This window comes from Delphinus delphis, chromosome 15 (assembly GCF_949987515.2).
Source record: "Delphinus delphis chromosome 15, mDelDel1.2, whole genome shotgun sequence".
Classification (NCBI taxonomy): Eukaryota; Metazoa; Chordata; class Mammalia; order Artiodactyla; family Delphinidae; genus Delphinus; species Delphinus delphis.
In genome coordinates, this window is record NC_082697.1 from 51,336,355 (window position 1) to 51,357,586 (window position 21,232).

A 21,232-nucleotide genomic window follows, 5' to 3' on the forward strand; every position below is an offset into this window, starting at 1 on the left:
GCCCGTCCTGGGCGGGGCCGAAGATGCGCCTTTGGCTTGAACAGTGAGCGACTTTGGCCCAGACCAAGCTCGAAGAAGCCTGGCCCGAAGGGCAGGGCCTCACTGGAGGGCTCCGGGCACGTCAGGCACACCCCTAGAGGCCCGGGCATCTCGGCACGCCTTGCTGCGCTCCGGGGAAGTCGGGCGAGTGGAGATATCACCCGTGGAGTAGGGGCGCGCCGGCTCTAGACCTGGCCCGTCCGAAAATCCCGGGTCGGCAGCACCTTGGACAGAGACCGGGCTGTGGGGTGCTGCAGGGTGGAGGGGCTGTGCCCGGGAGGGTGAAGGCCCAAGGGTGAGTCAACCTGGGGGTAGCGCGAAAAGCCCGGGCGCAAACTGCAAGGGAACGCGAGCCACCGGGACCCAGAAAGTCGGGTCCCAATCCAACAGGAACCCCATGCAAATAAGACTGGGACCGCATATATTATGCTAAGACGCTGAAGGTCTGGGCGGCTGCCGGGAGGAACCTCCCAGTCGGCCGCGCCCATTGGCCCTCGCAGCCGCGACGTCAGGAGCCCAGAGCGCGAAACCCTGGCGGGATGGCGGGGGCGAGCAGCTGGGGCGGAGCCTGGCGTCCCCTCCCGCGTCCGGCCGCGCCCGTCCTCCCGGCAGCCCAGAGACTACTGGCCGCTGCCGCCGCCACAGCAGCCGCCGCGAGCTGTCCCTGCACAGCGCCTGCCAGCCGCACTGCGCTCCGGATTCCTGTGCGTCCCCGGCCTCCGCCCAGGCGTGGGGTCGCGGGGCCCGCGCGTGCGCAGCGGGGCACGGGCCGGGACCCCCGGACCAGCGCGTGCGCGGACCGAGCACTGGGAGGTGGGCGGGCGCAGGGATGAGGCTCCGGGTGCTGTTGGCCCGCTGAGGAGACCCGGGGGCAAGAGGAGCGCGGACCGACTTCGCCCGGCCGGGCCATGGCGTTCCTGGCCGGGCCGCGCCTGCTGGACTGGGCCAGCTCGCCGCCGCACCTGCAGTTCAACAAGTTCGTGCTCACCGGCTACCGGCCGGCCAGCAGCGGCTCGGGCTGCCTGCGTAGCCTCTTCTACATGCACAACGAGCTGGGCAACATCTACACGCACGGTGAGCCGCGCCCCTCATCCCCCATCCGCGGCAGCCCTGCCCGCGCCGGACCGGGGGCCCGAAGGCCGAGGAGAGCCCCAGCGCCCAGGTCCTGGGCTGCCCCGGCCCTGGCACGGCCAGGAGCCGTGGTGACAAAGCTGCCATTGTGCCGATCGTCGCTGCCCGCGTCTGCTCCCCCGGCGGGGCCCCCGGGGCAGGCTAGGGAAGCAGAGTCGGAGACCGAATCCGCTTAATCCCTCTGAGCCCTGGGAATAAGGAATCTGGTTTCCGGCCGCTTCGTAATCCCTGCGCCCTGGCACCCTCTACCGCCAGCACCCGTCCCGGAGATGGGTGTTGACTTTGGCGAGGAGGGGCCCAGGAGGAGAAGCTAGGCCCCGGCCGCCCTGCCGCCCCCGCCCGCCCATAGCAGCCCAGCCGCCGGGCTCCGCCTGGTGGCGGCTCCTCCCCCCCTCCGACCCCGCCCCGGGCCCCTCCTCCGCGGCCCCGCGGAACTGTGCTGACACAGCGCTGCCCGTCCTTGGCCTACCCGGGTGGATAGAGGTGCCCTGAGTGCGCTGGGACCAGCCTTGGTACCTGCCCCCAGGGGGACTGTGGCCTGGCTAGACCCTGCCAAGAGTGGGCAGTCAGCGGCCACAGCCTGCCAGTGCCGACCTTTGACCCATGTGAGGGCAATGCCAAAGTGCCTGCAGGAAGTGGTAGGAATGGTTCTGAAGACCTGGACTGGGAGGACTGGAACTCCCTGAAAAGGTGCCTGGGTAGAAGATGGAACAGGGTTCTTTCAGCCCCCTGCCCTGCCTGGCCTCACCTGCTCTGGTGGACAAAAAGGCCCACAGCCTCCATCTGTCTGGTCCCTTCTGGAGAGGAGAGGACATAGGGATTGGCAGGAGCAAGATAAGTGGCCCTGGGATCTGTTGTCATTGCCTACATGTCGGATTCAGAACTCACCTTGAGATCATGCCCCCTCTGGCTTCTGCTGATATATACCTAGGCCAGATTGGGGAGTGGGGGCCCCCTGCTTTCCTGGGAAGTGGTGTGGTGGCTGCAAGGGTGAGACCAGCTTGAGAGTCAGACTGCCCAGGGCTCTGTGCTGCTTCATTGCTTACTTGCTGGGGTTCCCTGGGGCAGGTTACTCAGTTTCCTCACCTATAAAGTGGGAATAATGGTCTCCCCTTCCCAGAACTATTGTGAGCTCTGCTAAATAAAGTTACTGAAAGCCCAGAGCCTGCCTCTGTCCAGGGCCGGCCAAGAGTTGGCCAACAGCCTTGTCAGGACCTGTCTTGCTCCCATCCCTCTAGCGTGTGGCCTCATTGAGGACATGACTTGTCCTCACTGCTGAAGCTGTCTGATGGAAAACTGTCTCCCTCCCCCAGGGCTGGCCCTGCTGGGCTTCCTGGTGCTGCTGCCCATGACCTTGCCCTGGGGTCAGCTGGGCAAGGATGGCTGGCTGTGGGGCACACACTGTGTAGCCTGCCTGGCACCCCCTGCAGGCTCTGTGCTCTATCACCTCTTCATGTGCCACAAAGGGGGCAGCCCTGTGTACACTCGGCTCCTTGCCCTGGATATGTGTGGGGTCTGCCTCGTCAACACCCTCGGTGAGCCAAGGGATGGGGTGGGGGGCGGAGGGCTTGAAGGATGGGAGCTGGGGGTTGGGTACACTCACATGAGCCTGAGATAGAAAGGGCAGGTATCAGGGAAACTGGAAGAAAAAAAAAAGGGACAAGGGCAGGTGGATCCCCAGACTGATGTGCCCTCTCCTGCCTCTCTCCTCTGTGCAGGGGCCCTGCCCATCATCCACTGCACCCTGGCCTGCAGGCCCTGGCTGCGCCCAGCTGCCCTGGTGGCCTACACCGTGTTGTCGGGTGTGGCAGGCTGGCGGGCCCTCACCGCCCCCTCCACCAGTAGCCGGCTCCGCGCTTTTGGCTGGCAGGCTGGCGCCCGCCTCCTGATGTTTGGGGCCCGGGGAGTGGGGCTGGGCTCTGGGGCTCCAGGCTCCCTGCGCTGCTACCTGCGCATGGATGCACTGGCACTGCTTGGGGGGCTGGTGAACGTGGCCCGCCTGCCAGAGCGCTGGGGACCGGGCCGCTTCGACTACTGGGGTAACTCACACCAGATCATGCACCTGCTCAGCGTGGGCTCCATCCTCCAGCTGCACGCTGGCGTCGTGCCTGACCTGCTCTGGGCCGCCCGGCACATCTGCCCCCTGGACTGAGCCACCTCCCGCCCGCCATGCCGGCCTGCTCACAGTCTTCTAGGGCCAACAGCACCATGCTGGCTCCCTGGATGCTTCCAGCAAATGGGACTTCCTAGCGGGGAGCCCTCGTCTGTTCATCCATTCTTCCCTGTGGACTAGCCTCTTTTACTCACACGTTGGATCTCCACTTCCCCTTCCTGCCTTCTTCCACGGGACTTATAGGCTGAAAGGAAACCTTCCCTTCTCTGGGCCTGTTTTTACCCTCTGTGACCTGTGAGGTTTGGGCCAAAGGGACAGTTGGGATCCTGCCAGCCCAGAGCCATCACCCACCCTGACCCTCACATAAGGCACCTCACAGCTGCCTAGCCCAGCCTCCTGCCCTCTGTCTGTCCACCCTGCATGCTGGCCCTCCCAGCAGCCCGTTCTCCCTGCTGTCCAGAGACTGGAATGAGGGGTCTGGACAACAGGACTAGCCTCTTATCCCAGGACCTAGGGGCAGGAGGGTGGTGGCTGCTGCTTTTTCCAAGCAACTGGCACAGAGATGTAAAGAGCTGAATGGCCCCGGACCCAAGCCCCACTGGACTGAGGGCACCCTCCACCTTGAGTGCTCTGAAAGCTTGACCTGCCCAGCAGGGACATGCCTGCTCAGGAAATCTTTGCTCCACACAGTGGGTGACTCCCAGCTCCAATCTGCCAGCCTGGGGCTTGGGGCCTTGCAGCAGAGCTCAACCTTGGGCCGTCGCAGGGGCCTCAGACCCTGGGCAACGTCAGTAAGCGCCGTGTTGCCATGCAAGCAAGCTTGGTTACTCCCAAGATTCAAATACCTTTTATTAGACACGGCCAGGCAGAAGGGCCCACTGGAGTTTCCAGATGGACCCCAGCCTCCAGGAGGATGGAGGGAAGGGGCTAAGAGGTTAAAAGTGCCGAGCCTGGGCCTGTGGGCTCAGGTTGGGCCCAGTGAGTCCTCAAACAGGCTGAGGAGGTTCCGAGGCTCAAAGGCGGGGAAGGTGCCCTGTGGAGGCTCTGAGTCAATGTCACTTAGGTCCAGAGAATCCCTAGGGGGAGAGAAGAAAGAGAAATGACTCTCAGGATCCAAAAGCTGCCCCCTCCCACCCCCTGGGACCCTGGGCCCGCTCACCTCAGCGTGTACCTGCCCCGGGAGGCAGGGGAGCCACTGCAGGGGGTGGAGGTGCTCCCGGCAGCACTGGCCAGGATGGCCTCTGGAGAGAGCGAGGGCCTGCGGGGGGTAGGCAAGACAAGCAGGGTGTTGAGGGGAAGGGAGGAGGCCACGGCTGGGTGGGAGCAGCAACACCAATCCTGACCCTGTGCGGGCTCCGAGCTCCTGCCTGACACAGGCAGGTGCCATTCTCGGACAATGGGCATTGGTGGACATTGAAAGAACACTCTGACAACTTCTAAAGTCTACCTGACCACACTCAAATGCCACCTCTGTCCCTTTTCAGAACACATGGGCTCTGACTGAGCTGACTTTGAAATGACCTTGTGGTATCTGAAGCTCATCTGGCACTTTGCCTGCTATAAAGCGCCCCCATGGCAATGGGGTGACATTCTCGTAAGGAAGGGGTTAATGGCGTGATTCCTTCTGAGAACTGTCTGCCCTGAGCTTGTAGTTTCCTTTGCAGTAGTTTCTTAATTACAGCCTCTCACTTGGCCACCAGGCACGTGGGACTAAGGAATTCCTCCCAGGGCGGGAGCTCACCAGGCTCTGGGGGTTTTGCGCCCTAAGAGGAAGGATAACACCTTGCCCTTGGGTACTGGCAGCCTCTGGGGGGTGAGGGCTGCACCGCCTGCCTTTCCCAGCAGGTGCTGTGGCCCCTGTGCTGCTCCCCAGCATGGCAGCACCCTCACTGTGAGGTTGCCAGTTCGCCCTGCTCCGTACGGCCCCTGGTCCACACACTGAGATTAGAAGAAACAACTGCATTCAAACTAGGCCAGGCCGCACCCCCACCAGCCTTGGTTTCCTTCCCGGCGTTTGATGGGGGCCAGGTTTGTGGGAGGAATGCCGGTTCACTACTAATTCCCGTGGGGCTGGGGCCTGGGCCTCGGGCATGGGGTTTGGCCATGCTGACGGCCCGTCTCCCCCAACTCCCAGCCGCCTGCCCAGAGTCCTCACCCACCCTATGCTGTCGTCATCCCAGTTGCTGGCGAGGCTGCTGTCCAGGAGGAGGCTGCAGGGCGGCGAGCCAGGTGGGGTGGCCGGCGGACCCAGGGGCTGCAGCCAGCTGGCAGGGTGTGCCAACCCGTGCCAGAGCCAGCATAGCAGGGAAAGCAGGGCCTGTGGGGACAGGGGGCCGAGGGAGGCTAGGTAGACCCTGGGCCAAGGAACAGAGCAGGGCCGCCCATCACCTTCCCTGGCTTACCTGCCACAGGGCCCACCCTCGACTGAGGGCCTCGGCAGCCATGTACCACAGGACGGTCCAGGGCCGCGGCTGCCTGAGCATGGGCAGGGCCAGCAGGGCCTCGGCTGTGGCCCGCAGCTTGGGGTCAGGTTCCAGCATCATGGTGAGGACAGAACGCAGCTCAGAAGACAGGCCTGTCCCCGGGGCAGGGCCACATCAGAGGTGATGGGGCCTTGAGCCTGGCAGTCCCTTGCCACCAGCCACCCCCCATGAGAGCCTGCCCTCCCTGTGGCAGTGCATCCCCTCCAATCCTCTCCTCCCACTCACCAGCAGTGAACTCAGGGGGCAGGTAGCCCTGGCGCAGCTGCTGCCAGCCCTCCCCACCATGGGGCAGCTCCATGTTGCACGCCACCTCCAGGATGGTGAGACCCAGGCTGGGAGGGACAGGGACAGAAGAGGGGCAGGGTTGACTTCGAAACACAGAACCCAGAGCCCCAGGCTACCCCCAAGAAGAAGGGTAGGAAAGGGATGCTATCTTCCACCATGAGCCAGGGAGGTGGGGAAGGAGGGGCTGGGGGCCCTAAGAAGGTCTCGGCAGGGCTGATGATGGGGACTATATCATGGAGCACAGACCTCGGGCCCAGCGTAGCTCACACACCACCTACCCCCCCACCCCGCCCCAACAGGACTGGCACTCTGGTCGCTGTTGTTAACAGTGATGTTCTCATCATCCTGTTGATGTGACTGGATGCTACTGTCAGAAGCAGAGCAGTGGTGACCAGCATGGACCTTGGAACCCAGCGCCTGGTCCAGGCCCAGCCTCACCACCTGCTCACTGTGGACTGGGGGAAAGTCCCTTAACCTGCTGTGCCCAATTCCCCTGTGAATGGAGTAATAATAGTCCCTCCCTTGGAGGTGTGGTGAGATGAGTGAAGAGACAAGTGAATCAGGTAAAGTGGCTCCAGAGGGTTCTCTGATTAGCTTAACTCTCCAGACCCCTCTCAACTAGACGGCGGGACCCCCAACCCCTTGGGGAAGCATCTCCCAGCAAGTCTTCCTGACTTTGGGCTAGGATGGTGACCCTCTGCTGACCACTCCCCCGCCCACCAGGAAGAGCCTCCCACGTCGAGCCCTACCTGAACACATCTGCCGCTGTCCCATAAGCGCCTTGAAGCAGCTCGGGGGCCATGTAGCGAGGGTCTCCCTCCTGGGCCTCGCTAGCTCCGGATGCACCCAGCTCCACCAGCAGCCCAAAGTCACCCAGCTTGCAGCGGTCCCGGGGCCCCAGGAAGATATTGGAGGGCTTGACGTCAAGGTGGACCAGGCCTTGGCTGTGCAGGTGGGCCAGGGCCAGCAGGATGTCCCGCAGGTAGCCCCAGACCTGGGCCTCGGGCAGGCTGGCGCCCCAGGCCTCACAGTGCTGCTGTAGGCTGGGCCCACACAGCTCTGTCTGCAGGTATAGGATGCCGCCCTCCTCCCAGGCTTGCTCCAGCCGCACGCAGCATGGGTGCTGCCCCACCTTCTCATGGCCGCTGACCTCGGCCAACTTGCGGGCCCGGTCCTTGGGGCCCCGGAAAGGTGACATGCAGCGCTTCACGGCATAGAGCCGGCCGTCTTCCTTGGAGCGCACCTGGAAGCGAGGGGGAACAACCACTCAGGAGGACAACCCAGATGATTCTGTTAAGATTTCACGTGTGCGGAAGGTATGGCATGGCAGCTACCTTAGAGTGACCCCCACGTGTGCAAAAGCAAAGCTGGACAAACCTCCACCCCAGGTGCTGGTTTGCTGGAGACCCAGCGAAAGAAGAGACAGGGCAGACCTCTAAGTACAAGCCCAGGAGAATGCGTTAAGTAAAAAAGCTGCCTACAGAACAGCACAGGCAGTGTGGTCTGCCATGCGGCATATGAGATGGGTTTGTTTCTATCTGGTCAATTCCAGAGAAGTACAGAGAAAAGACTGGAAGGAAGAACGCCCACCTGAGAATCACCGTGGTTTCCCCTGACCTAGGGGCCTCTGTACTTTTTAACAAAATTGTCTTCATGTAGTACTTGTGTAAGGAAAACTACCATTTTTAGAGGAAATATACATGATTGGAAAATATATTTTAAGAAACAAAAGGTGGCATGGAGGTGTCGCCTGAGTGCTTGCAGCAGGAGGGAGGTGGGGTGGGCACTGCACTGGGGGCGGGAGGTGGCCTGGCTCCGGGGCCTTGTGGAGCTTGCCAAGACCCCCACACGGCTGGCACCAGGCAGGAGGAGGTGGCAGGTGGGAGCCATCGCAAGGCGTGCCAGGCTCTGGACAAGGGGAGAGTGTGTACTGAGGGGGCCTCAGAGGGGCCTGCATGTGGGGTTATGAGAAAGCGGCCAAGTCCAGCACTGAGGGGAGCCTGCCAGCCCAAGAGGTGGGCCGTCAGGGGAAAGGAGGGGAACAGGCTTCCCAGGACACTGTCCCATCCCAGCCAGGGTGGCGAGGCGGCAGGGGGTTACCCCAGACAGGCCTGGGGAGCTGTCACTGACTCACCTTGAAGACCTCTCCATAAGAGCCGTGGCCCAGGCGGCCGAGCCTGTGGAAACTCTGCTGGAAGAAGGACTCCGGCCGGCTCGGGTCATACCCGGGGCTCTGCAGGGGCTCGGAGGCTCGGCCTTGGAACGACACCCGCCGGGGCTGGGGCTGGTGCCAGCCTGGGGTCCGAGGAGGGAAGAGGCGGCTGATGGGGATGCTGCCCTTGGCAGGGGGCCGGGGTGGGAGGCTCCGACTGAGACCCCGAGACCTCTTGAGGGAGAAGCCAGGTTCTGCATGGCGGAAGTAGGCTGGGACCGGGACGGGGGTGCCACTCAGGGGTGGCGGGGTGCCCTCTTCGGGCACAGGCATGTCCAGCACAGGAGCCCCCAGAGTTCAGAACAGTGTGTCACTCAAAACAGCACCTGGTCCTATGGCCCCAAAGAGGCTGCAGAAGAGAGCCGAGTCTACGCCACACACACACACTCTGCTTTAGGCATGGAGGCGGTGGGCACAACAAGCACCTGGTGGAAAAAGGTATACAAATGTATGCACGCCTGCAGGTGGTCACCTGCACCTTGGGGGTTAGAGACACATAGACTGAAAACCACAGGGTCGTGTCCTGGAGGTTCCCACAGTCCAGCAGAGGTTAAACCAAGGCATGTTCTGGAGCCAGACCATACCTGTGTGCACATCTCTGCCTTGTTTGGCCCTAAAATATCCCACCTTGGGGAATTCCCTGGCGGTCCTGTGGTTAGGACTCGGCACTTTCACTGCCATGACCCAGGATTCAATCCCTGGTTGGGGAACTAACATACCGCAAGCAGGGTGGCATGGCAAACAAACAAACAAATAAATAAAACATGGCCAAAAAACTAAATAAATAAAAATTAAAACTTAAAAAGAAAAAATCCAGGGACTTCCCTGGTGGCACAATGGTTAAGATTCCGCACTCCCAACACAGGGGGCCCGGGTTCAATCGCTGGTCAGGGAACTAGATCCCACATGCATGCCACAACTAAGAGTTTGCATGCCACAACTAAGGAGGCTTCTGGCCGCAACTAAGACCTGGTGCAACCAGAAAAAAAAAAAAATCCAACCTCTTCCAAGACTGTAAGGTAGAAATGTTAACACAGGTCTGCTATCCTTTATCTCCAATTCCAAAGGAAAAAAGAAAGTCTAGGGCTTCCCTGGTGGCACAGTGCTTAAAAATCCACCTGCCAATGCAAGGGACATGGGTTTGATCCCTGGTCTGGGAAGATCCCACATGCTGCGGAGCAACTAAGCCCATGTGCCACAACTATTGAAGCCCGCGCACCTAGAGCCCGTGCTCCACAAGAGAAGCCACCTCAATGAGAAGCCCGTGCACTGCAATGAAGAGCAGCCCCCGCTCGATGCAACTAAAGAAAGCCCGCGTGCAGCAACGAAGACCCAATGCAGCCAAAAATAAATAAATAAATAAATTTATATATTGAAAAAAAAAAAAAGGGCTTCCCTGGTGGTGCAGTGGTTGAGAGTCCGCCTGCTGCTGCAGGGGACACGAGTTTGTGCCCCAGTCCAGGAAGATCCCACATGACGTGGAGCGGCTAGGCCTGTGAGCCATGGTAGCTGAGACTGCGCATCCGGAGCCTGTGCTCCGCAACGGGAGAGGCCACAACAGTGAGAGGCCCGCGTACCGCAAAAAAAAAAAAAAAAAGAAGAAGAAAGTCTGAATTTCAAATTTCTTTCTTGCTTCCTTTTTCGTAGTTAAGGTGCTAAAACTCAGTTAGTGGGGTTTCGCTTCCAGCTCCATGTAGCAGAGGCTAAATTTCAGCTGAGTGTAGCAGAGAGGCTGGGGGCTTCCTCCTTTCACCAGCCCCTACTCAGAGAGACAGGCACCACTGTCCCTGTCCCCAGCTCCAGAGCTGTGGCTCAGGAGATTCTGCCCGGGGAGAGGCAGGTCATGAAACAGAGAGCTCCAAAGCTCTCCCTGCAAAAATGTGACTTGATTAGAAGTAGAGTGTGAGAAGTTCAAGCCTAAAGGCCCTCTCAAAATCAGTGGAGGTTTTGGTACTAAGCAATTAGGAGGAGGCCGATACCTCCATTTGCACTACAAGTGAACCACAGGACAACTAGTTTACCAGAGAGAACTGGGGAAAGAGACAGCTAAGAAGAGGCTTCCTGAGGTTAGAACAAACCTTAAACACTGAACTCCAAAGCTACCCCTTTAGGGACTTCCCTGGTGGCACAGTGGTTAAGAATCTGCCTGCCAATACAGGGGACATGGGTTCGAGCCCTAGTCCGGGGAAGATCCCACATGCACCACAACTACTGAAGCCCATGCACCTAGAGCCTGTGCTCCACAATGAGAGAAGCCACGGCAATGAGAAGCCCAAGCACCGCAACAAAGTGTAGCCCCCGCTCACCACAGCTAGAGAAAGCCCACACGCAGCAACAAAGACCCAACGCAGCCAAAAAAAAAAAAAAAAAAAAAAAAAAGCTACCCCTTTAAAGCCCAAATTTGACTGGATCAGTCTATGGAGCAATTGATGTTCCAGGGCATTGTCAAAAACAACAGAGCAATCATCCAGCAATTGGTGGGGCCTGACAGCTGGGTATGATCAGGGAGAAGACAAACAGAGCCCCCCTAAAACCACTAGTGTCCCAGGGTGACTGTGCACATGCCCAAGGCTGGGCCCTCTGAGGAGCAAAGTCAAAGGCTTCACATTGTTTAGGAAAGAGACATCACTACAGTGGTCCAGCCACTTTAAACAAGCAAAAACAATCCCAAGCCCCCAGGGGTAGGGTGAGGAACCAATATTCACAGTTGCTACAACATACTATCTAAAATGTCAAAGAAAAATTACAAGATATGCAAAGACGCAGGAGAGTGTGACCCATACACAGGAAAAAAAACATACAGCAAAAACTCCCTGTAAGAGAGACCAGATGTCAGATTTAACAGACAAACTTCACAGTAGCCACTATAAATATGTACAAAGAACCAAAGGAAACCACACTTGAAGAAGTAAAGGAAACACAATGACAACATCTCATTAAATAGAGAATATCAATAATGAGATAGAAATTATAAAAGAACCAAATGCATAGTTGAAAAGTACAATGTCACTGAAATGAAAAAATTCACTGGAGGGGTTCAACAATAGATTTGAACTTGCAGAAGAAATAATCAGTGAACTTGAAGATAGTTTGATAGAAATTATGCAATCTGAAATACAGACAAAGAAAAGGGAACCAAATCTCAGAGAAATGTTAGGACAGCATTAAGTGAATCAACATATGCATGATGGGTACACCAGAGGAGAGAAGAGAAGGAGCTGGAAAAGTACGGATTAAAACTTCCCAAATGTGATTTTAAAAATATTAACATAGCCAAGAAGCTCAATGAACTTCAAGTAGGATAAATGCAGAGATCCACACAGAGACACACCATATTAAAACTGCTGAAAACCAAAAACCAGGGGAAAATCTTGAGAGGAGCAAGAGAAAATGACTCATCACTGACAAGCCCCCCCCATAAGATTAACTGTTAACTTCTCAAAAGAAACAATGGAGGCCAGAAGGAAGTGGGATGACATATTCAAGCACTAGGGGGAAAATTTGTCAACCAAGAATCCTATATCCAATGAAACTATCTTTCAAAAATAAAGACAATAAAGAGGGCGTCCCTGGTGGCGCAGTGGTTGAGAGTCTGCCTGCCGATGCACGGGACGCGGGTTCGTGCCCTGGTCTGGGAAGATCCCACGTGCCGTGGAGCGGCTGGGCCCGTGAGCCATGGCCCCTGAGCCTGCGTGTCCGGAGCCTGTGCTCCGCTACAGGAGAGGCCACAGCAGTGAGAGGCCCTCATACTGCAAAAAAAATAATAAATAAAATAAATAAAGGCAAAAAAGAGATTCCCAGATAAACAAAAACAGAAAGAATGCATTGCTAGCAGACCTGCTTTACAAGGAAAACTAAAGGAAGTTCTTCAAGCTGAAACAATGTGATCCCAAACAGTAATTCAAACATACATGAAAAAAAGAAAGAGCACCAGTAAAGGTAATTATGTAATATAAAAGACAGTATAAACGCATATTTTTCTCCTTTCTTCTTTTAACTGATTTAAAAAGCAACTGTATAAACTATGTATGTAACTGTATTGTTGGGCATATAATATATAGAAATGTAATATACTTGCAAATAACAGCACAAAGATTTAAGTGTGTGGGAACAAAATTATATTGGACTAGAAAATGACACCAGATGGTAACTCAAACCCACAGGAACAAATGAAGAGAACCAGAAATGGTAAAAAAGAAGGTCAATGTAAAACAATTATACATATACACTTGCTTTTCTTTCTTCCCCCAATTTCTTTAAGAAATTAAAGATGATCTAAATAAATGGAAAGGCATTATATGTTCATAGATCCAAAGACAATATAAATAAAATGATAATACTCTCCAAATTGATCTACAGACTCAGCACAATCACTATCAGAATCCCAGGTAGCTTCTTTACAGAAATTGGCAAACTGATCCTAAAAATCATATGGAAATTAACAGGACCCAAAAGAGTCAAAACAAAGTCGGAGGACTCACACTTCCCCATTTTAAAACTTACTACAAAGCGGGACTCCCCTGGTGGCGCAGTGGTTAAGAATCCGCCTACCAATGCAGGGGACACGGGTTCGATCCCTGGTCCGGGGAAGATCCCACATGAAGCCCGTGCACCACAACTACTGAGCCTGTGCTCTGGAGCCCACATGCCACAACTACTGAAGCCTGTGCGCCTAGAGCCCACGCTCCGCAACAACAGAATCCACTGCAGTGAGAAGCCTGCGCACCACAATGAAAAGTAGCCCCCCTGTCGCAACTAGAGAAAGCCCGCACACAGCAATGAAGACCCAACAAAGCCAAAAATAAATGAATAAAAATAAACAAATGAATTAATTAAAAAAACTTACTACAAAGCTACAGTAATCAAAACAGTGTGGTACTCACATAAGGATAGACATGAAGATCAACGAAATAGAATTGAGAGTTCAGAAATAAACCCTCACATTTATAGTCAATTGATTTTGACAAGGGTGCCAAAACAATTGAGCAGAAATAAAACAGTCTTCTCAACAAATGGTGCTGGGACAACTGGATATCTACATGCAAACCTCATTTAGCAGAAAAATCTGACCTGGCCTATTCTTCCCTCTAAGTGTAAAATAATAATATATTTCTTGACAGAAATATTAATGTGTTTGATTATGAAATGATGTCCCAGACCCATGAATGGATGGTGTTACATATAAATGTTACACGTACCCTATTAGCTTTCTAAAATGGGAGACATTTTGAATTCTGAAACACACCTGGCCTCAGGGGTTTGTGGACCTGTAATGCTAACTTCATGGAAGCCTTAGTCTAGTGTCTGGCATGCAGATCCCTCAGTAACTGTTATATAATAAATAATATATAATAAATAACGCTCTGAGTAGTAATTGAAAGAACACACAAAATACAGTGGTCCCACGGGTGTAAGTGACTTTTGTATTGGAGCAAAGAGGGCTGCTGTGTTGCTATAATGTTATAATTGAAAGAATAACAAGAGGAAAAAAGGAGAGAAGTCCAATTTTGAGAGGAGCCACAGTGTATCAAAAGATTCCATACTTAGCAGGGGGTGAGTCAGTGACTGAAACTGGAGGGAGCAGTCATCTGAAGGGTACTCTCCAGTGCCTAGGAAAGTGAGGCATGAGGGGAGGGACCCCACAGGGGCCTGCATGGGAAGACTCACCCTACAGCCAGCCTGTGGGTACCCTCCCTCTGCCTCTATGCATCTCAGGAATCCCATCCCAGAGTTTCTCAAAGTGAGGGACCAGGGTGTCAGGAACCCCTAGGGTGTTGGTTAGAAGTAGAGCCTCCGGGCCCAGCCATATCACATTCAGGGACATTGGGCACCTGTATCTTAAACCAATTCTCAGATCATCCCAATGTCACTTACGTTCTAGCACCATTGGCATGGCCAAACAGCTTTGGGGGTGGGATGGGGAGGGAGGAGAAGCAGGGGCTCCCGGTGAATCCAGGGTGGCCCTGAGCAGAAGCCAGGCCGGGATGAGCTCTGCAGCTTTCAGGGGCCTCACCCTCTCACTGGGCAGGACACATCTGCTGACCACGGTCTATCGCACTAGACTGTGAGTTCCTCCTGGTCAGGGCCACAGCTGATTCACCTCCGCGGGCGTGGGGAAACCCTGGCGAATAAAGTTGAGCAGACCAGCTGTCACGGGGGAGGGGCTGTAGATGGAAGGTCGGTGGGGGCTTTTCCTGGGAAGGGACGAGTAAAGGGGGAGCAGTCGCTGTGGAAGGGGGCTCCCAGAAAAAGAGGGAGGCCGGGAAAGGAGGAGGGCAAGGACCGTCTAGGGGCAGGAGCCGCTAGAGGGGAAGTGGGCGGAGCCGCCCGCGGCAGGGCTGGCCCAGGGAGGGGTGGGGCTGTCGGAGAGGTGAGGAAGGAGGCGGGAGGGGTTGGGGGTGAGGCAGATCCGGAGAAGGACTGTCAGGGGGCAAGGAGTTGCTCGCGAGGAAGGTAGAAGGGAGGAGAGGGCGATCCCGCCCGAGAACCTTCAGGGCCGGGTATGGGCTCACCTGGGGCGGGAGGGCGGGACGCAGCTCAGCAAGGTCCCAGATTCCGGGTCGGCGGAGGGCACAGGAGCTCTCGGAGCGGTCCGGGGTCTTCGGCCCACCGCTCCCCAAGCCAGGGCGGGAGGATTCTCCGGAGGGGGAACGGCCCGTGAACGCGCGCGGACACGGCTCGCGCCAAAAATTCCAAACCGGCCTCGAGGCCCCGCCCAGGAACGCCTCTTACCCCCGGTGCAGCCTGTCAGAGGCGCACAGCCTGCTGGGGCTCCGCCCCAACGTCCCTGCGTGGGCGCCTCCGACCCCGCCCCGCCGGCTCCGCGGCCGAGCGCTCTCACTGCGCAGGCGCGAAACCTTCTCTGTGCTGGCCCAGGTCGGGTGTGGCTACGCGGTGCCACCTAGAGGCTGAGGCGCCACACTGGGTCTGAGCCTGCTCTTGGGTACTCCCGCCTGGTTCCCAGGACCCCGAACGACCTCCGGGCGTCGACCGACCTCCAGACCCAGGTGCCGGCACCCACGGCCCTCGCTGGGCTGCCTTAGTTTTCGCATCTATAAAGGGAATGGTCACTGCGTTTCGCCCCGGAGGTGTAGCCCCAAGAGGCGGTCACTTGGGGCTGCACAGGAAGTCGCTGCCGCCTCCGGGGTCCCGGCGAGGTGGAATGCCCTGGGCTCAGTGCTCCCTCCTCATGCCTGCCTTGCACCGTACTGGGGATGCGGTGGGGATCACACACACACACACACACACACACACACACACACACCCTCCACCTGCGGAACGCGCGACACACACACACACACACACACACACCCTCCACCTGCGGAACGCGCGACACACACACACACACACACACACACACACACACCCTCCACCTGCGGAACGCGCGACACACACACACACACACACACACACACACACACCCTCCACCTGCGGAACGCGCGACACACACACACACACACACACACACCCTCCACCTGCGGAACGCGCGACACACACACACACACACACCCTCCACCTGCGGAACGCGCGACACACACACACACACACACACCCTCCACCTGCGGAACGCGCGACACACACACACACACACACACACACCCTCCACCTGCGGAACGCGCGACACACACACATACGCGCACACACACACACACACACACCCTCCACCTGCGGAACGCGCGACACACACACACACACACACACACACACACACACACACCCTCCACCTGCGGAACGCGCGACACACACATACACACACACACACACACACACACACACACCCTCCACCTGCGGAACGCGCGACACACACACACACACACACACACACACACACACACACACCCTCCACCTGCGGAACGCGCGACACACACACACACACACACACACACACACACACACACACACACACACACACCCACACACACCCTCCACCTGCGGAACGCGCGGCTTCGTGAACCAGAAAATTATGCCTTTTCCAGGAAGCCTCCCTGTCTCCAGGCCTCGGCCACCTCCGAGGCAACCATTCCCATTCTTTGGATCTGAGACTTAAGCACAGCTCAAACCTCCCTCAGCCCCTTCCTGGCTGAACGACCTTGGGAAGGCCCTGGGCCTTTCTGAGCTTCAGACTAGTCTCCTCTCCTGTAAAAGTGGAGCTGATTATGCTTCCTTCACCGAGCTGGAGGTTCAAATAGCATGATCCCCTTAAATTTCTTAGCAGGGGGGTTGCTTCTTCCTCCATCGGAGGGGACTTTTTATCTGTTTAACAGGATCGAGGGGAGTCACTCTTCCAGGCCACCCTCCCTAGAAAGCTCCCCATCTCATCACGTCTCCTTTCCCACCTTCTTTTCTTCTTTTTTTTAAAAATTTTATTTATTTATGTATTTTTGGCGCACTGGGCCTTTGTTGCTGCGCGTGAGCTTTCTCTAGTTGCAGCGAGCGGGGGCTACTCTTCCTTGCTCGGGCTTCTCACTGCCATGGCTTCTCTTGTTGCAGAGCACAGGCTCTAGGTGCGTGGGCTACAGTAGTTGTGGCACGCAGGCTCAGTAGTTGTGGCTCATGGGCTTAGTTGCTCCACAGCATGTGGGATCTTCCCGGACCAGGGCTGGAACCCGTGTTCCCTGCATTGGCAGGCGGATTCTTAACTGCTGCGTCACCAGGGCAGTCCCCCACCTTATTTTCATATAGCATTTATCTCTATCTGAAATTCTATCGTCTATCAGTTTATTTGTTGATCATCTGTCTCCCCAAGTCTCTGAAAGGTCATGGACTGCAGGGCTCCCAGTTCACTGTGGTGCTTATACCTTCAGGGAACACTCTCCACTGCATGGACCAGTGCTGGAGGGCCTGGAATCCTGGGTTAGGCCCAAGACCCAGAGCTTTTCTGGGGGCTGCAGCACCCCCTCCGTGTGCCCTTCTTTGCATTAGCATATCTGGTAGCCACGGGCCAGCCCCTGTCACTCAGGCTGAATCCTTGTTAAAGACCCCAGGCTTGTCCCCAGGAGACCCAGGGAGCAGGCAAGCCCCTCTCCAGCTGCCAGCCCCTCTGCCAGTCCCATCTCCGGGAGTCCTGGGCTCAGGTCCGAACGTCTAATTCACAATGACTTAAAAAATAATTTTTTAGGGACTTCCCTTGTGGCACAGTGGTTAAGAATCCACCTGCCAATGCAGAGGACACGGGTTTGAGCCCTGGTCTGGGAAGATCCCACATGCCGCGGAGCAGCTAAGCCCATGCGCCACAACTACTGAGCCTGAGCCCTAGAGCCCATGAGCCACAACTACTGAGCCTGTGTGCCGCAACTACTGAAGCCCATGCGCCTAGAGTCCGTGCACTGCAACGAAGAGTAGCCCCCGCTCGCCGCAACTAGAGAAAGCCTGTGTGCAGCAACAAAGACCCAACACAGCCAAAAACAAATAATAAATAAAATAAATAAATTTTAAAATAATAATTTTTAAATTCACAAACATGCTTTAATATAAAGTTAAGTACAGATAGCAGGTAAGAGCATCGACCATGGAGTCAGGGAATTTAAGGCTCTAACCCAACTCTGCCACACAGAAGCTGTGCAATCATGGGCAAGTTGCTTTATGTCTCTGGGCCTGTTTCCACATTTGTAAAATGAGGATAATAATAATAGTTCATTCCTCCTTGGGGTGTATGAGCAGTAAATGAGAAAGTGCATGTGAATAAAGGACAGGGTCAAGCACACAGTAGGAACTTACTCACTTTTTAATAATAGTAACACTCCCTCATGCATATAGTGTTTTGCAGTTCTTAAAGCACCTGCCTGGACCTAAAGGAGGCCCCTGGAGAAGACTCAGACCCAGGACCTCTGCACCCACCTGGGGGGGTCACAGGTTTGAGACCAGAGCACTTGGCAGAGGCTCGGTCCAGGAGGAAGCCCCCCAACCCCTGCCCAGGCTCTGGACTCCCCGGGTCCTGGCCGCACATCCAGGTGATAGCCAGCTTGAACAGCGCGCCCCCGTGTGACCTGTCACAGAAATAGCACCGCGGGCCCGCCAAGACCGCATTCACCACTCACCAGGGATGGGGCCACAAAATTGGACTAATGTGACTTTAGAAAGGCAAGGGACTTCCCTGGTGGCGCAGTGGTTAAGAATCCTCCTGCCAATGCTGGGGACACAGGTTCGAGCCCTGGTCCGGAAAGATCCCACATGCCGTGGAGCAACTAAGCCCGTGTGCCACAACTACTGAGCCTGCACTCTAGAACATGTGAGCCACAACTACTGAAGCCCATGCTTCTAAAGCCCGTGCTCTGCAACAAGAGAAGCCACCGCAATGAGAAGCCCGCGGACCACAACAAAGAGTAGCCCCTGCTCTCCACAACTAGAGGAAGCCCACGAGCAACAACGAAGACCCAATGCAGCCAAAAATAAATAAATAAGTAAGTAAATAAATTAACAAGAAAGAAAGAAAGATGAGGAAAAGACGGCCACATGTGCAAACATGGCTACCCTAACAGGAAAGAAGCGATTGTGATGGACACTTCTGGGGAGCTGGCTGTGTTCTATTTCTTGACCTCTGTGCTTTATAGGTACTTATTATACTGTATGTTTCTGTCTTGTGCACACTTTGCAATGGCATAAGTTTTGTTTGTTGGTTTTGGCCATGCTGCACGGCTTGTAGGATCTTAGTTCCCCAACCAGGGATTGAACCCGGGCCCATAGGCTGTGAAAGTGCTGAGTTTTAACAACTGGACCACCAGGGAAGTCCCTGGCATAGGTTTTTTTAAAAAAATAATCTGAGGGCTTCCCTGGTGGCGCAGTGGTTGAGAGTTCGCCTGCCGATGCAGGGGACACGGGTTCGTGCCCAGGAGCGGCTGGGCCCATGAGCCATGGCCGCTGAGCCTGCGCGTCTGGAGCCTGTGCTCCGCAACGGGAGAGGCCACAACAGTGAGAGGCCCGCGTACCACATTAAAAAAAAAAAAAAAAATCTGACAGGTAGGAGAGGGAGTTAATAGAAGTCAGCTTTGCACAGTGCACGTGCTTGGGAGTGACAGAGGTGTCCTAGAGGTGGCCAATACAGGGATCTGGGCTGAAGTCACCAGCACCTCCCCCTCTGCCCCCCCCACACACACACGCTGGGCTGCACCCTTGCTGCTCGCTTCCCACAGGAGGGCCTGCTCATGGGAGCACACTCACATGAGAGCACATGTGATGTGACTATGCCTGGGGCACCCACCTCCCCCGCACAGACCCACCCATGAACAAGACCCCTCTGTTCGAGCTGGGTCCCCTCAGCCAGGCACCCCAGCACAGCACCCCACAGGCCCACCTCCTGCCCCACCTGGCAGGTAGCCAAGACCTGGAGTCCTGGAGGCTGGACCTTTACTGGCTGCTGGGAAGGGCTCAGGGGTGGCCCCTGGCCTCAACCACTCCTGACAGCTGGGGGCAGCTGGGATGGTCCACTCAGGTTCCCTGGGGAGGGCTTTCCTGCCAGACCACCTGCTCTGCCCCATGGCCACAGGCACCGGCTCCCTGGCCCACTCACGGACGGTGACCAAGTGGCCTATGATTAGCCGACTGGGCGCTGGGTTCAGATGCAGATCGGGTTCACATAACAGCTCCATCTGGCTGGGAGCTTGAGCAGAAATCCCACTTTCCTGAGTCTGTTCACTCTCCTCTAAAATGGGGGAGCTACTTCTCACCCCATTTTGCAGATGGGGAAACAGAGGCAGAGAGAAGGGACTTGGCACAGATTTTACAACTAAGCAGCGGGGCTGGGATTCGAGGCCGGGCAGTACACAGGCCTCTGCCCTCTGCTCATCCACACACTTCTGGGCAGCAGCAGCCCCTGTTACCTCATATGCCACTTCGCTGTCTGCCCACCTTGCGCCAGTCTAGGCCCAAGGTGTCTGCTTCAGACCTGGGATAGCTGAGGGCCCCCTGCACAGACCCAGACACACAGACACATGGCCCACCCTGCAGGGCGCCAGGGAAGCTTGGCCCAGGAGGAGGCAGGCGGGGAGACTAGGAGAGGCCTCGCAGGAGGTACAGTCTGGGCGCCTGCTTGGCCACTGCCAGAGGGAAAGCCAGTGCCCGCCACCACTGCCAGGCTGCCTGGGTGCTGGCATGGGCCTGTGAAAAATGCCAACCAGTCTGGGGCTTTGGGCCAGCTGACTCCGCTCAGGACTAGGGCCTGGCCCAGTTGGGCACCTCCGGCCCCTGCAATGCCACCACCCCGACCCCCGGCAAGGCCAGTCCCCTCAGCTTACCCCCAGCCCCACCCTGGCAGGACAGCCTGAGAGCACATGGACCACTTAGAGTGGGTTGAGAGAGCCCCTGATGGAGCTAGGTCCTGGGCTACCTTTTGCCCCTAGGTGTGAGGGGACATGGCCCAGCCTCCGAATAGAGGAGCAACTTTGAGGCGCCAGAGCTGGGAGCCCAGGGCAAGGTGACAGCTGGGGTGTCGGAAGTGCAAGTTGGAGGCCCAAGGAGCGCATCGCCTAAAATGGCACAGCCCGTGTCAGTAGGCTCCCTGCCAACTGCTCACAACAGCACCACCTGCCAGGGTGGGAATTTGGGGGAGGCCAGTTGAAGGGAGGCCAGGCACCTGCGGGTCAGACATCTTCTGAACATGCAGCTGTGCTAAAGGCCCCTCAAGCCACCCCCTCAGCCCTCTACCTGGGCTGGGGTCCAGGCCCCAACTCCTGGCATTTCCCAGGCCTACCTCTCTGGGTCTCCCGTGCTTGGCTCCCCACCAAGCCCCCTGCGCCCAGGCCCCAGCTCCAGGCTCATCCGCCCACCTGAGGAATGGAGAGTGCTTACTAACCTCCAGGTACCCTTTTTGCACTCCTGCCCCCACCGCACCCTAAGCAGCTCCCCCTCCCCCAGATTCTGTCCCTAAAGTTAGAGTCAGTGCAGATGGAGCAGAGCAGGAGATGGAGGTGAAGCTGGGAGGGACTTGTGCAGCAGGTGGACCCTGGCTGAGCCTTCAAGAAACAGCAGGGACTC

At 56.6% G+C, this 21,232-nt stretch overlaps 2 protein-coding genes across 3 annotated transcripts; one reads left to right on the forward strand and one right to left on the reverse strand.

The window, feature by feature from the left end:
- The first annotated feature begins 494 nt into the window (after positions 1-494).
- On the forward strand, positions 495-4,212 carry PAQR4 (progestin and adipoQ receptor family member 4). Of its 2 annotated transcripts, XM_060031583.2 has the most exons (3): positions 495-1,113; positions 2,484-2,705; positions 2,889-3,325. In XM_060031583.2, exons 1-3 carry the CDS (start codon positions 948-950, stop codon positions 3,320-3,322), a joined length of 822 nt encoding a protein of 273 aa, XP_059887566.1. In that variant the 5' UTR covers positions 495-947; the 3' UTR covers positions 3,323-3,325. The 2 variants fall into 2 exon arrangements, with proteins under 2 accessions (XP_059887566.1, XP_059887567.1); XM_060031584.2 differs by lacking the exon at positions 2,484-2,705 and having other exon boundaries at positions 2,889-4,212.
- Positions 4,213-4,242: 30 nt separating this feature from the next.
- PKMYT1 (protein kinase, membrane associated tyrosine/threonine 1) lies at positions 4,243-14,186 on the reverse strand. Its single transcript, XM_060031585.2, has 8 exons — positions 14,138-14,186; positions 8,186-8,688; positions 6,801-7,294; positions 5,992-6,098; positions 5,686-5,858; positions 5,443-5,600; positions 4,443-4,541; positions 4,243-4,359 (listed from the first exon to the last, which is right to left on the reverse strand). Exons 2-8 carry the CDS (start codon positions 8,534-8,536, stop codon positions 4,248-4,250), a joined length of 1,494 nt encoding a protein of 497 aa, XP_059887568.1. The 5' UTR covers positions 8,537-8,688; positions 14,138-14,186; the 3' UTR covers positions 4,243-4,247.
- Between the last annotated feature and the right edge of the window lie 7,046 nt (positions 14,187-21,232).